The 14,433-nt window shown below is 40.1% G+C and overlaps 1 protein-coding gene and 1 non-coding gene across 2 annotated transcripts in view; one reads left to right on the forward strand and one right to left on the reverse strand.

The window, feature by feature from the left end:
* Positions 1-2,568: 2,568 nt before the first annotated feature.
* The window catches only part of KIAA0825 (KIAA0825 ortholog), a 138,518-nt gene continuing 126,653 nt past the window's right edge, over positions 2,569-14,433 (reverse strand). The window contains exons 16-19 of the mRNA XM_040985897.1: positions 12,496-12,901; positions 8,453-8,612; positions 4,442-4,601; positions 2,569-2,694 (exon numbers count right to left, since the gene is read on the reverse strand). Coding sequence (XP_040841831.1) covers positions 2,600-2,694; positions 4,442-4,601; positions 8,453-8,612; positions 12,496-12,901 — 821 coding nt within the window. The 3' untranslated portion in view covers positions 2,569-2,599. The remainder of the gene's footprint in view (positions 2,695-4,441; positions 4,602-8,452; positions 8,613-12,495; positions 12,902-14,433) is intronic.
* Positions 6,778-6,884, forward strand: LOC121160389. Its single transcript, XR_005884542.1, has one exon. It is a non-coding gene; the product is annotated as a U6 spliceosomal RNA (small nuclear RNA).

A 14,433-nucleotide genomic window follows, 5' to 3' on the forward strand; every position in this document is an offset into this window, starting at 1 on the left:
ATTCCCTTCGTATTGATTTAAGACACACACACACACACACACACACTCACACACACACACACAGAGTGATCATCTGCTAGAATACTCCACAAATACATCCCACAGCCAAGGCTGTACCAGGTACAAATCAGGAGTGTAAAGTCCATTCAGGATATGAGCATCGGAACCCCTAAGCCAAACACCTAAAGCTCCACAACTTGTTATCACTTTATGTCCTCAGAGAACATTCCTGACACCATACATGCTGAGCATGCAAACAACTTCAGTGAAATATATTATCAATAAGAGGAACAATAATAGAGCAAGTGATTTGTTGAATAAATGCCTGTGGCACAAAGAAGTGGAAAGTCTCACCCAAGCTGCAATGAGCTCTTGTCTTTGGATTTGCACAACCCTCCAAACCAAGGATAGAGCAAAGGGGAGTATCACCTTGTGGATGCTGAGTGGCTTCTACAATTTCCATTCTTGAAATTCCATGTCCTATGTCCTTGTTTTTAATATGTATCTTTCAGATAACCATGTTGTCAAAAAAAGTCAATGTTCTGATTAAAAATAGTCAGCATTTTCAGATAAGCCCAAACAAGAGAGTGTCTTGGAGAAAATAACAGCTCAGTTTTAATCAAAACTCATAAATAACATTCTTAAAATAAATGGGAAAGTGGAAGAGCAGATTAAAATTCTCAGGTGTCTTTCATCTTTCTAAGACAGATCAATTAGGTTCATTGTAGCTTGTGGTGTATGGCAGTTTTCAGTGCACTGCTTCTCATAACATTCCTTAAAAAACCTAAGGCTTTTATTAAGATGAGATTCTAGCTGTTTCTATTAAAAATTCATGACCTTTTTCCAAGAGAACTCTTTTGACCTGTTATTTCTGGCTAAATTTGTGCAAGTCTGTTTATCACACTCACTCCACTCACATCCAGGAAAATGGACTTTCACAGCTAGTGACTTAATTGAAGTTATCTAAAGTTGTTTAACGAAACAACAATATTCAGTTCAGGCTAAAACACAATTCTACTTGGAGGTGAATATTATGAGAAGCAAGTGCAATAAGTTTTGAAGGATGTGTTGTCTCTAGAGTACCATTTAGCGGACGGTAAGTAGCGATTAACGGCTGAAAAAGAATTACTAAAACCAGTACGGATACTCTACAACCTTCCAAATAGCAGGCGGGAACATGACTTACCTTTCCTGCATTGTTCCCAGACATTCAGTTCCCTGTGCACACCACACAGTAGTGCATCACAAGGGGACTGGGCCCTTTCCTTCAGCAGCCCTTCCTCCCACCTCTCCAGAGACCTTTGGAACAGGAGAGGAACACCTCTCAGAACTTGTGTCCACACTGGACACCTGGTCAACTACCAGCCAGGTGATAAGCTTGCAGGCTAAAGGGTCTGGCTGGGATGCGGAAGCTTCCAGATGGTTTACCTTTGCTTATCAGGGAGGGTAGAGGGGGAGGAGCGGTAAGCTCAGAAGTGAAATTTCGGGTACACCGTACCATTACAACCACACATCTGAATGAGAGCTTATATTGGAATTGAAGTTGCTTTGTTTTAATTTTGTTTTTTTTTAAATCTCCATCTGGGAAATACTGCACTCTTAAGATGCTTTCTTTTAGGTAAACAGATTACTAAAGGAGGATTCTATGGTTCTATTCTGCTACTGTCATTATTTTCCTTTAGGAAAAATGATATTCAACATATTTTTTACAAAATACATTTTATATCACAAACACTGGAAGTAAAATAATTTTCATAGCTAAGCATGAACAGATCATATGTGAATAATAAATAAATCTCATACATACATGGTTAACCTGAAAATGTAATATGTAAAGGAGAAACTCAATGTCTAAAATCCACACTTCACTGTTTTCATTGAAAAGATATTTAAAAGCATATTTTTTAAAAAGTTGAAAGGTCCAAAATAAAAGGAAAATTTGCATATTTTTGTGTAAAATAAATTACAAATTCAAGAAGGTTTCTAGGCTGAAAGCAAATCACCATTTTATTGTGCTGTGCTAACAGGTGTGTGCATGTGTGTAAAGCAATACGCAATCTAGCTATAACCAAAGAGTGCCAAAACTACTGGCTGCAAAGTAGAAAATTCAATCATGACAGTTTCACTTCTATGTTTCCCCTGATTAGACTAGTTAATGTGGCTTGGCATTTTGTATGCATTCATTAAAGTGCTCTAAACAAAGGTATAGTATTATAACGCAACTCAAATCAATAACTTTTGGTGTTTACAAAAGTAAATGATTAAATATACAAAGTCAAAAACCCTTAAAATTCAAACTATAATCAACTTAATTCATTTTGGAAACACATTTTACTGTCTTTCTTCTGCTTTTCCTTTGTGTGTGTGTGTGTGTGTGTTGGTGCCTTTTGCAAATGTTTACTATAGAGACAGAACATACAAAGTAGAGTGTGTAAATCTAGCCATATTTTTTTTTTCTAAGACAAAAGCCTTGGAAAAGGAGAAAACAAAGGATTCTCCAAGTAATAAAACCAGTTTTTTTTTTCAAAAGCATGCTGGCATGTGTGCTCAGGTACAGAGACAGACAAAATCTTTCTGCTCAACCAGATCCCCAGAATTCTTACCTGTTTTTGAGCAGGATGCTGAAGGTCATCTTACCCAGTCCCAGATAATTTGGCAGCAACTTTGACCAATTCCAGTTCCATTTTGTGATGGCTGACTGTTGATAAATGAGAAGACGCTATTGTTAGTTATTAATCAGAGTTAATATGATCAGTAAATTAAAGCTCCAGCTGTGATAGACTAACTAAGAAGGAGGGGGTCAGAACAAGGAGTTAGACAGGCAACATCAATCATGTCCACAGAAGAAGGTTTTTATTCCAATAAGACAGCAATTCATTCACAAATCCTTTCGGGGATGCAGTCATTATTTATAAAAATACAAGTCAATTTCTCTAGTGGTTGTTCTTCCAACCAGACTTCTCACGAAGACAACTCTACAAAGAAAAGTAAAACAACTGACAATTAAAAGAAAGCATCAGTTTAAACTTCAGTTTTTTTTTTCACATCAAAAAGTTAGACTTCAAAAAGCAAACTTGGAAGCTCTTACAAATGAAATGTAAGACACGGCTTAATGATAGTATACTATTGATTAACCTTTTTGATTAGGAAAATGCTTATTACAAAGATTATAAGGACCTGTACGTGTAAATAACATAAATGACTTTTTTAAAATTAGTGGATAATTTCACTACATAGCAGGGACAAATTTGCCATAAAAAAATTGAGAATATAATACAATATGCCCTTTACTTAAATGAAGTAAGGATAACTTAACAGCTACAATAATTATTTATAGCTCACGGAAATCTGACGTACAATGCAGCAATGCAGTCAATAAACTCAAACTTGCACATTATCCATGACTTTAAAGCACCACAGATGTGCTTGCTCCTTAAAACTAAATGGTTTTGATAAGAAGAAGCCAGGCTGATGTTTAGAATCCAACAAGAGCGAGCCCTGTCACCTGCTGATTAATCGAGCCCTGCACTCCTGTCATGCGGCAGGAGGATGTTGCCCTGGGTTGTCAGCATCTGAAGGTCTTATTCTACCACAGTATTGATGAATGTGGACTAGAGCTGGAACAGGCATGGTAGAAATATTATCTGCATGCTGAATTAGGCCATTGTTTTAATTCTTATTTTCATCAGCACTCTAGGTCAAGCAATCCTTCTCTCATGGCTCTGCTGCTTCAACTTGTCTGTCAAAAGGTTTCAGGGGGAAAAAAAAAAGCTACCCAAAGAATTAACGGATGAGCAAAAAACAAGAACAATTATAGATCACAAATACTTTCGGCAGAAAGATGATCTTCCGAATGTAATTTCCCGAAACATGCGCATGGCTTACACAATGGTACAATCTTACATTTATAGATGTGAAGTGTTTAATTACATTGACTTTATTCCAAACACTCTGCCTTTTTAGGATTTGTTAGCAAATTAATTTTTTAAATTGGGAAAATGTTAGAGAAAGCAAATTTACCTCATAGTACTTACTATAGAAACTCAATACTCTGGGTCATTTGAAACTTTTTTTTTTAATTTCTGATACATTCATGAAATTGTAAGGTATTTGGTGAATGTATGGAGGGATAGGAATGGCAAGAAGCGGGGCAAAATGTAACATACTGGCTGGTGCTTCGGGCTTTCTGTGGACACAGCAGACCGATGTCCCCTCTGTGGGAAATCGACCTGACTAGAAACTAAGATTTGTGGAACACACCTACGAATCAGTTTGACAAATAGGAAAAGCGTTAAAAACGACTTTTCCAAGTGAATTTGCCTGAGTCACATAAATAACTGAACTTTTTCTTCCAAGCATCCAAAGTTTAGGAATGACAAATGTTTTCTTATTTGTGTCAAGAAGCCATGTAGTTAAATGAAACTTGCCATTTAATGTCCACCCACCTGATCCACCATGTTTTCATTGAACACCTTGTGTACGTGGAAAGGGTTAAAGACAGGCTCGTCCCCCTCAGTCCTCAAGGTCATCCACGGAGGTGGACTGCCTAATGGCCTTTCCTCTGGACCATTTCTGGAAAACAGCTGTTGTCTTAAATATTCCTGAAAGGGGGAAGAGCGGAGGAATGACAGGTCATGACAGTGAGAAACATACTTCCTTTAAAAATAAACTGATCAGCATCCAAATTTAGCTCTTCAAAACATTCTCCAGATTACAGGCTATCATACTCCTCAGGAAGAATATGTTTCAGAACATACACGGCTGAGGACCAACTGGCATTGCAATAGACTCATCAAAACACGTTCACCTAACACAAAGTACAGATTAGAAACCACTTCAGTTCTCACAGAATGCCTGCTCGATCCATCAGACGCTCTGAAATAGGCATGGTCTTGACCTTGGTTCATGTGTGACAGGTCCAGCTGCCAAAACTTAACTGAAGGGCACAATAACAGAGAACCCAACCCTGCTCTTTAAGGTTCAAAAGAAGCTCAAAATACCTAATTTTCAGGCTCAGGTAAAAAAAAAATAAAAGACAAATTGTTGCATTATACTTGATTTTCAACTAAAAAAATTTGTAAGAGGAATAATCCTTATCAATGAATGCCATCTAATAGTAATAAATGCTTACTACTGATGTCATTTAACAATCGTAGGATTATTGTTATGTCAAGAACATTTTGACTGACTCATTTATTTATGCATTCATTCGAATGGGGGAGAGAGGTTTTCCAGCCACAGGGCCACTCCACAATGACCACAACAGCTGGGATGGGAACTGGCTGCAGCCAGGAGTTGAGGACTCCATCAGGGTTACTCAAATGGATGGTAGGGTCCCAACTGCTTAAGCCGTCACTGCTGCCCTCCTGGGCACATTAGCAGGAAGCTGGGTCAGAAGCAGATTAGCCACTCTAACTGGTACTTTGATATAGTTGTAGCTGTTCCAAGTAGCAGCTCAACCCATTGATATTCAACACTCACCCCAATAATATAACTGTTTTCTCTTTCAAGTTAGGGTGCAGGTGAAGCTCAGAACACTTGCGCTGTAAAAGGCTTCAGGGGGTCATTTAAAAGCCTTTCCTGCTCAAGGCGGGGTCATAGACCAGTCAGCCTCACCTGGGATACTGCTAGAACTTCGGTCCTGGCTCAATCATTGTCTTTCCAGAGAGGCCAGGGAGCCAGGGCAAGTTTCAGAAACTCTGTGACCCAACAGTGCACTTGGTGGTTGGCTCTTGTGTCCCTGTAACTTTATGAACGCCCATTGGTTTGCATGTGGAAGGCAAATTTCAAATCCTAAAACCCTACATATCTTAAGAAATCACTACTTGTTAATAGCAATTAGTCATTTATTCAGCTTGTTCATTTTCAAAATAGGGTGCTCTGTGACAAGATGTGAACAAAGTGGTATTTTTCTCCCACTTTATGCTGCTCTATGGACTCCCCCAACCCCCTTCCTTAAAAACCCCATTTGTCTACTGTAACACTGCTTTTGTCACATTTGCCACTAATCAGGGCTTTCTGCAGATTTCATTGTTTCTTTTCTTTTTTTCAAAGATTTACTTTTTTTACTTTTATTGGAAAATCAGAAAGACAGAGAGGAGAAGAGACAGAGGGGAAGATCGTCTGTCCGTTGGTTCATTCCCCAAGTGGCTGCAACAGCTGGAGCTGAGCCAATCTGAAGCCAGGGGCCAGGAGCCTCCTACATGTGTGCAGCGTCCCAAAGCTTTGGGCCATCCTCAACTGCTTTCCTCAACCAGCCATTCAGGCCACAAGCAGGGAGCTGGATTGGAAGTGGGGCTTCTGGGACATAAACCAGTGCCCATATGGGATCCTGGAGTGTGCAGGGTGAGGACTTTAGCTGCTAGGCTATAGCGCTGGGCCCTCGTTGTTTCTTGAACATTTCTATCCATCATTTCCGTTTCCTTCACCATGGGAGAGCTCTACCATGAGGACCCCGGCCACCCTGCTCACTGAGGATGCCAAATCACTATATGAGAAACGTCTGCTCTGGGCAAGAACCTCAATAACAACTGCCCTGTTTGCTTGAACATCTTACCTTGATCTTGGAAAGCACCCTTTAATCTGATTTCCCTCACAACCTTTCATCCCCTATCAAAGGTACATTCCCCACCCTTTCCCTCTCCCAGCTCTGAACCCATAATTATTTTTCCATTTATATTTTCAAGTAATTTTCGATAGCACATCTGCAGATGAGCTAACATCACAGCACAATTTCACCCAATCTGCTGCTGTCTTGTAGTAAAAAATACAGCTCTTGTGCTCGCTTCGGCAGCGCATATACTAAAATTGGAACGATACAGAGAAGATTAGCATGGCCCCTGCGCAAGGAAAAATGTGGCTCTTAAGTACTGTATAATCACTTATGCTTGGGATTATTGTCTGTCTTTTCATAATATTCACAAGGCAGATATGTCCTACTCTCTTTGTTTTCAGCCTCACCTAATAGTATGCCTGTGACCCACGCCTCACAGCGGAGTGCCCAGTCCTTGGCTCCACAGCTAACAGACAACACCAGGGCAGAAAACATTTCCAGTTGTGACAAAAGACAAACCACAACTTTGTGCTTAGTTGATGAACACGTGGCAGGGCAGCCCGTGTACATCACACAGCAGAGCTGTTGCGAATTTCTACCGCAGAATTACATTGATTCCGGGAGCGAACTGTCTATAGTTTTCCAGAACATGTGAGGTGACCGATGGCCAAAAGATATCCGACTTAATTTTTGATGATTTTGCTTCTTGGTAATTACTGTTTTCTTTCTTGTACTAGGGATCTTCAGAAAATAGGATAATTCTATCAGGCTGGCAATCTATACCAGCCATTCAGTTATTGAGTTACCCTCAAAGTTATTCTAACTCCATTTTACTAAGGACCTGAGGGTAATCCTACAGCAACATCTGTTCTTTACTAGTTGCCACGGTTACTTTGGACAGTCAGGGTGGCCAGGTGGTCACATCAATGAGAAACAGGATTGCACAACTCAAGTCTTTCAGGTTGTCAAAGCAAGAATCCTTGAATTTCCCCAAAAGAAACCACAAATAATTTAAGAGTCATTCTCTCCGAGAGTGAGTAGGTTGCGTTGTTTTGTAACAATTACAGAGCTCCTTTGTCTTAAGGTCAGGGTTGTTCCTCATGCTACCACTTCCCCCATCCTTCCGAGGTTATCGCTGAGCACACGGTTATATCACCTATTTACTGAGGGGCTCACTGACCACATGAAATACAGAGAACAAGCTTTACTTGAAGTAACTTATAGATAGCTGCCGGTCTATTCAGATGTATACAAGCAAATTAAAACTCTAAAGTGGTTAATGAACTTGTACTGTTTTCAGTAAACAGCTAAGATAACCTGCTATTTTGGCTTTCACTACTGCAACCCAAAACACGCAAGGTCATGTGTTGGATGAGACACATGGGAAACACACTGGTTCTATCCAGTGTCCATTTATTAATGAATCTTCTTGGGTTAAGCTGGTGGCTCCTGATTAAAGTTCAACGTCCTTCTAAAGTTTTTGCATTTTGTAAGAAACAGTAGAGCTCACTTATGAAAGTCTTGAGAAAAAAGAGCCAAGTCTCTGCTCCGAAAACTCTGCCTCTCAACAAATAGTAGATTTGAACACCAGCTCAATGTCCACAAAACACACAATTCCCAAACTACCCCTCCAGTCTGCAACAATTCGGAACTGAATTGGATTTATGAGCCATGTGATTGTTTAAACCATATAAATAAAACCTACATTGTTTCAGGGAAGCTTTTTCTGTATAAATGCAGAACAGCCGGGGCTGAATAGATTCTATTAAGAATGCAATATTGAGTTTGGTATTGACTTTAAGAAGTATTATCACCTCCTTGAGTAACCCTTAGCTGCCAGCAGACGCTGCCGCAGGCCAGTACACACCTAATTGCTCGGTAAAAAGGCCGTTTCCCTACCTCATTGAGCCGCATGATGTGATAAATTTGCCTCAGGTACTCGCTGCCACCTGGTTGGTGGCACAGATCCAGGACTGTCGTGTTTATTTTCTGCTCAGTCAGTTCAAGAGCAGTATCTCCTTCTTCCGAGGCTGGGTTCTTCTCTGCTGTCATCGTTGCACTGAATACAAAGAGAGCATGGACAGATCAGTGGTGGAGAGTTGTAAAGATGGGACAGAAGCCCAGAGCTTGAGTGTGGAGGGCTGGGTCGGAGCCCCTATGCTAAGCCCCAAGCAAGACTTTACTCAGAAAGCTAAGGCGTCCTAAACTACGGCGGCTCACACGCACTGAGCTTCAGAACGAAGCACCTGAGGGCGTTTCCACAAAAATCGAATCTGTTCACTCCCATCTATAAAACATTTTCCCATTACTGCAACTGTTGAAATTGCTATAATCACGGGATGAAAACAAAACATTTCTCTTTAAGAACATGGAAGAAACAATTTATATTTTCTCTTTGAGGATAAAAAGTATCTTTGATGCCAGAAATAGCTTTGGTATTCCGTCTTTTGTAGAGCCCTCTTCACACCTGTCTTAGACCACATTAAAGACTAATTAAAGTGCCAAAAGAGAGAGACTATTATGCTAAATATAGCATGGATGCTTTGTGGCAGTGTGCTCACCACTGGATTTTTAAAATTGTCCTTTCACACTTGTTGCCTTTAAAAATATATATAAGCCTCCTCTTCTGTCTCTTTCCAGTAACAGATACAAGGATGCACAAGTCAGAATTTTATTTGTACCAAACAGGAATTATATTTTAATTCCATTTTCTATGTTGAAATTAAAAAAAAAGCCTGCTCATACTCATCCTATTCTTCCAAAAAGATCCATCACTACAGAAGGAATGTGCAGACACAGTTCTGTAATATTTCCTTTAGAAGTCATATGTTTATCTTTACCAATATTTGGATGATAATAATGGATGACAATACACAATTGCCAAACATCTCAAACTACACCAGTGCAAAAAATAAATCACATACCAATACTCAACATACATCGTGTATGCTCCGCAGTAATTCTCCTATTACAATTGCTATCAGGCTCATGGTAGATTTTGCAATCTAAATATTCTTAGGAAAACTCACAGTTTTTCCACTGTTTCCCAAACGAAATGAGATTTGCTGTGCTGTAATCAGCTGTATACTGCAGTTCATTACCGAGATTCTGCCATGATTATAAAATTAGTTCTGCTAAGAGTCGGTGCCGCTGACCTACAGACGGACCCAAATGATACCCAGCTGTTGGACATTAACTTTGATATTGCTTCCACATGTAGCTTCAAAATGTCCTCTCCAGCAACAGCAAAAAAAAAAAAAAGGAACTTTAAGATCATATAAACTTAGTTTTAAAAAATTAAGCAAATCTGACTCAGAGTTAGAGATATTCATTAGGAAAGAAAAAAAAAGGACCTCATTTCAGTAAAAGAAGTTTGCAAACATCCTTTAGAAACTGCACACAGGTTGCAAAGCAAAAATCTCTTGCCAGGTTTTGTAGAGGCTGACATTGAGAAAGTTGAGGCCCTCTGACAAAAGAGTCTCTCAGTGTCAGCCCCTGAATTGTATCCTTTCCTGTCCATCACTGTGCAGGTGAAGCAAATGATTGGATTCAGTCAATGCTGTGATTAATGAGTTCCTCTCTGGATTTGGGACTGCCTATCAATCATGTCATTAGGGAGAATGCCCTGAAAGAGGCAGACCTTAGCCAAGGAATAACTGCATTAATCTTAATCTGTATATGCACCCAGCCAGCCAAGTCAGGGTCACCATGATGAAAAACAATAATCTTCAACTCGACAAATTACTTTGCAAAGGCAGACATTTCTTCACTTTTGCGGCTGTGTGTTCCTCAGAATCTAAGTTGACTGTTTACAGCTTGAGTGTTGTTACAAAGTGAAGGTTATTTTAATGAATAGGGAGGCTTTCAGGCAGTGTGCAAGACAGGCAAGGCTCGCAGCTGCCCCCTCTCCCTGGGCAGTCATTTTCACCATCTCCAGAAAATCAAGGTCAAATCTGAGTGCAGCTGAAAGAACGCTAACGCAGTGACATCATGGTGTCCCAGGGTAGTCGGCATGGGAACCTAAGAGTTAATTTACAGAACTATGAGTATTTTTACAAGTCTTCTAGTTGATATGCTTACGTAAAAATCTTCTTTTAAAAATATGGCTAATCCAAGGAAATTATTTATCCAACACGGTTTGAAATACATTTTTTTTTCCTCAAATTGTAGATTTCCGAACTCAACAAACATCGGTTCCTGTCAAATAATTAATGAAGAAGACATAGCTTTGTGCTAACTATTCAGAATTTTTGAGGGCTGTAAAACAACTTTTAAATCAACAATTTTTCATTTGGGATGCATGTTGTAAGAGATGACTAAATAATCTCCTGACCCATTTGTTAATCAGCCAAACATCAGCCAACAACTCCCTGCTGGGGATTACACCAAAGTACCAATGCTTAAGTTAAAATCAGTTCATAGGGTTAAAAAAAAATCTTAATATTTGAGTTTCTGTATACGAGCCCTAAGTATGCTACTTAATGCTTTAAATGGGTCTTTTCAGATAGAGGGCTGCTAAATCAGCAATATCATAAATTTAATTTTGTAACCATAATCAGATCTATTTTATTCTTTTTTTTTTTCCTTCTCCTCGGTAGACCCCCTGCCATGCATAAAGACATCTGGCCTTAATCTTTTAGTCATTAAATTAAAACCTGTAAATTGGTATTGAATGCAAATCTAAAGATGTAGAAGGTCATTGTCAATGTTAGCAGGCATTTTCCTGACAACTATTGTTAATTCTACCCATGTGACACTCCAGAATTAAGTTTCCCAGCAGTCAGTTTAAAATGGCAGGCAAGACCACGAAATTCTGGATGATCCATTCTTCTCCATTTGCATGAATACAGTCTTCTAGATTAATATAGACAAGAGCACTCATTATCATAACACTAACCAGTAAATGTATTTTAATAGCTTGTAAATAACAAATGGTTACTAGTTCTAACCTTGATTCTAAGAATTTAGTGAATTCTATTTAATTTTCCAGACTCAGTAACTGGGATGAAGACTCCCTGACAGAGCCCATTCACACATTCACTGGTCCAGCTCATTTTCAAAGCTGCTCTTCTTTTTCAGGGCTATGAACTAGTGGGAGTTAAGCACAGCTTGGAGCCACTTCAACTGAAAGTTAAACTGTATCTGTTAGCCACTCATATATATTTTTGAAAATGGGGGGATAACATGGCAAGCGTTTAAAAAAGAGGGCTGCCTTAGTGATCCACAGACCAGCTGAGCCGAACTCTTTTATCAGTATCACGCAACCCCATCTCCAAAGGGTAATTTTCAGACAGGAGGACTCTGGGTACACATTTAAATTCATCGGAGACCCTTAAGAATCTTTGCAATATCACAAGTCACTTAGCTCGTGGTGACACACCGACAAGAAGACTGACATTTTCATAGAGAAGCAGCTGGGGTGTTTATAGGCGCGAGTGTGCTAGGCCCCGGCTGCCCTCCGGGGTGTTATATTACCAGATGACAAATGTGTACCTTTCTGACAATCAGGTACACAAAAAGCAATAAAAAGCCTTTTCTATTCATTAATTTCTTCTTAATTTAATCTCCATTTATAAAAAATGCTCTGGCCTACCCACTTGATAGAGACCTGTTTGCTCACTGAGAAGCGGTGAAACCAAAGTCTCCTAGGCTTACCTACCACCCTTTTAATCAGAAACCTTAAGACACTGACTAAACCAGTGTAATGTTCCAGTGAGGCAATGAGATTCAAATATTACCAAGACAAGGAATGTCTAACAACCCAGCTTTTCATGGGAGACTTATCTCTCTCTTTTTTTCTCTCTATATTCATCAAAGTTCCCATGAATTTTGCCAAATAACCACTGCTGCCCATCTGACAATATTTTTGTTGTTGTGTCCTCGTGGTTTTGTTAGCATGAAAGCCTTTGATGAAATGCAAAGGGGAGGGGACAGGACTCTACCATTCAGCGCTCAGTCTCTTTGCTTTCCACAGTTGGCGCTCGATCCAGTTGGGCTTCTGCTGCTCAATGATCTGGATGACCTTCTGGGCCATCTGATTAGGGCCGCTCGGCTCTCCCATGATGCTTTTCAAACACACACAAATCAAACCAAGTTTCTCTTTGCTCCATCTGTCAAGGCAGGCACCTGTTAAAAGTTCTGCGGTGTTCCCATCTTCGAATATCCGACATATAATTACAATCAAGTTCCAGACAAGCAGGCCAGCTTTCTTCAATTCAACAAAGTTTTTTGACATTTTTCTCTCAGACAGAAAAAAGAAGTATTTAATTGGGGGAGGCAAGCATGCAATCACTGTAGGTAACTTGCTGATTACAATAGATACTGCCTCAGCAGCAAGCCTTGCGAAGCCTGGGGAAGAAGGGAAAGAAAAGGCATGATTAATATTAGCATTTGAGTTCCACTGCATGGTTTTGTGTTGTGTGGGGACGTCTAATTTTTGCGGAGAAAATTGTTGAGTAGAGCAGGAGGCTTGGCACATCCCACCTGGGTTTCCTGTATGCTCCCTAAAATTCCCCAAGTTCCAAAAACTGTTCTTTAATTCTGTTCACCTCCCTTAAATGAGGACTAAACAATTCAGAATTATCATTTATATTTTTATCTTTCAGGACTGCAGCTTTCAAGTACCCAGATGTCCTCCTAATTGACAGATGCAAATGGGCCCCTGGAGGACCCCTCTTGGAGACTTAGTCTTTGATGCTTCTGACTCCCCGCCCTTTAGAGGTTCCCTTCTGGAACCCACGACACAATCAGCCCAGCCCTGCCCAGCCCTCACTCCTCCTGGCTTCCTCACCATCCCACCCAGTGCAGTCTCTTCATGCTCTGAGGTCCATCTTGTTACATTTGCAACAGCACTGAACTGTCATTCTCCAGTAAAAGATATTGTGCCAGCATAAATTTATTTTTTTAAGGCATTTAAAAAAAATTTATTTGAAACGCAGAGGGAGAAAAGAGGAGAGCAAGCGAGCGTGAGCCAGGAATAAGGCAGGTCCTGCCGCATGGCTCACATCCCCGATGACCCTCAAGGCCAGCGTGGGCAAGGCTGAAGCCTGGACTCCGGAACTCAATGCAGGACTTCCCTGTCGGAGGCAGGCACCTCACTTTTTAAGCTGTCCCTTGGTGCTACCTCACAGGTATGCGCTAGCAGGGGACTAGAGTGAGGACTGGAGCTAAGAATTGAACGCAGGCACTCTGATGTCAGAGGCAGTGTCTCGATGGCTGATATCGCTACCATAATTTACCTTTGCATTTCATTTTCTATTAAGTACCCTCTCTGTAAATTCCAGCACTGCGTTACCACATCACCGGAGCTTAGAACCTCGCACACAAGAGTTGTTCAATAAGTATTTCTGGAATAATCTGTGGAACTGATAAATTCGCTTATGTTTATCATCTATTCCTGCTGTGTGTTTGTGCCTCACACTAGTTCCACTTCGTGCTAGCATCTATGAAGCGTGGATATTTGTCAAGAAGTCCTTGGCCTTTTAGCTGAAAATTCTGTGAGCTCTCCCTTGCTTCGTGCTAGTTTTCTCCTAATTGGGTTCCTGATGTTCAGATGGAACATTGCACTGATTTCTCGCTTGCAGCTTTTGTATGTCTCAGTTTTTGCCATTCCAGGCTTGTAGGAAGTAAACTAGGTGACAGGAGCTTTCTTTTTTTTCTCTCTCCAACCCAACCCTTCTGTCTCTCAATATATATTAAAAATTAACTGGAGTTGCTTTAATAAAAGTTTGTGACAGCTGAGTCCAACACACTTTCTAATTATCTCATAACATTGCTGTATTAAACAAGATACATATGGAAATGCTTATTTCAGTATTTGATTAAAAAAAATTCTTCAGGGATTGGCACCATGGCATAGTGGTCTAAGCATACAGTGTCAA

This window comes from Ochotona curzoniae, unplaced genomic scaffold (genome assembly GCF_017591425.1).
Source record: "Ochotona curzoniae isolate NIBS_2020 unplaced genomic scaffold, NIBS_Ocur_1.0 contig_4501, whole genome shotgun sequence".
Lineage (NCBI taxonomy): Eukaryota > Metazoa > Chordata > Mammalia > Lagomorpha > Ochotonidae > Ochotona > Ochotona curzoniae.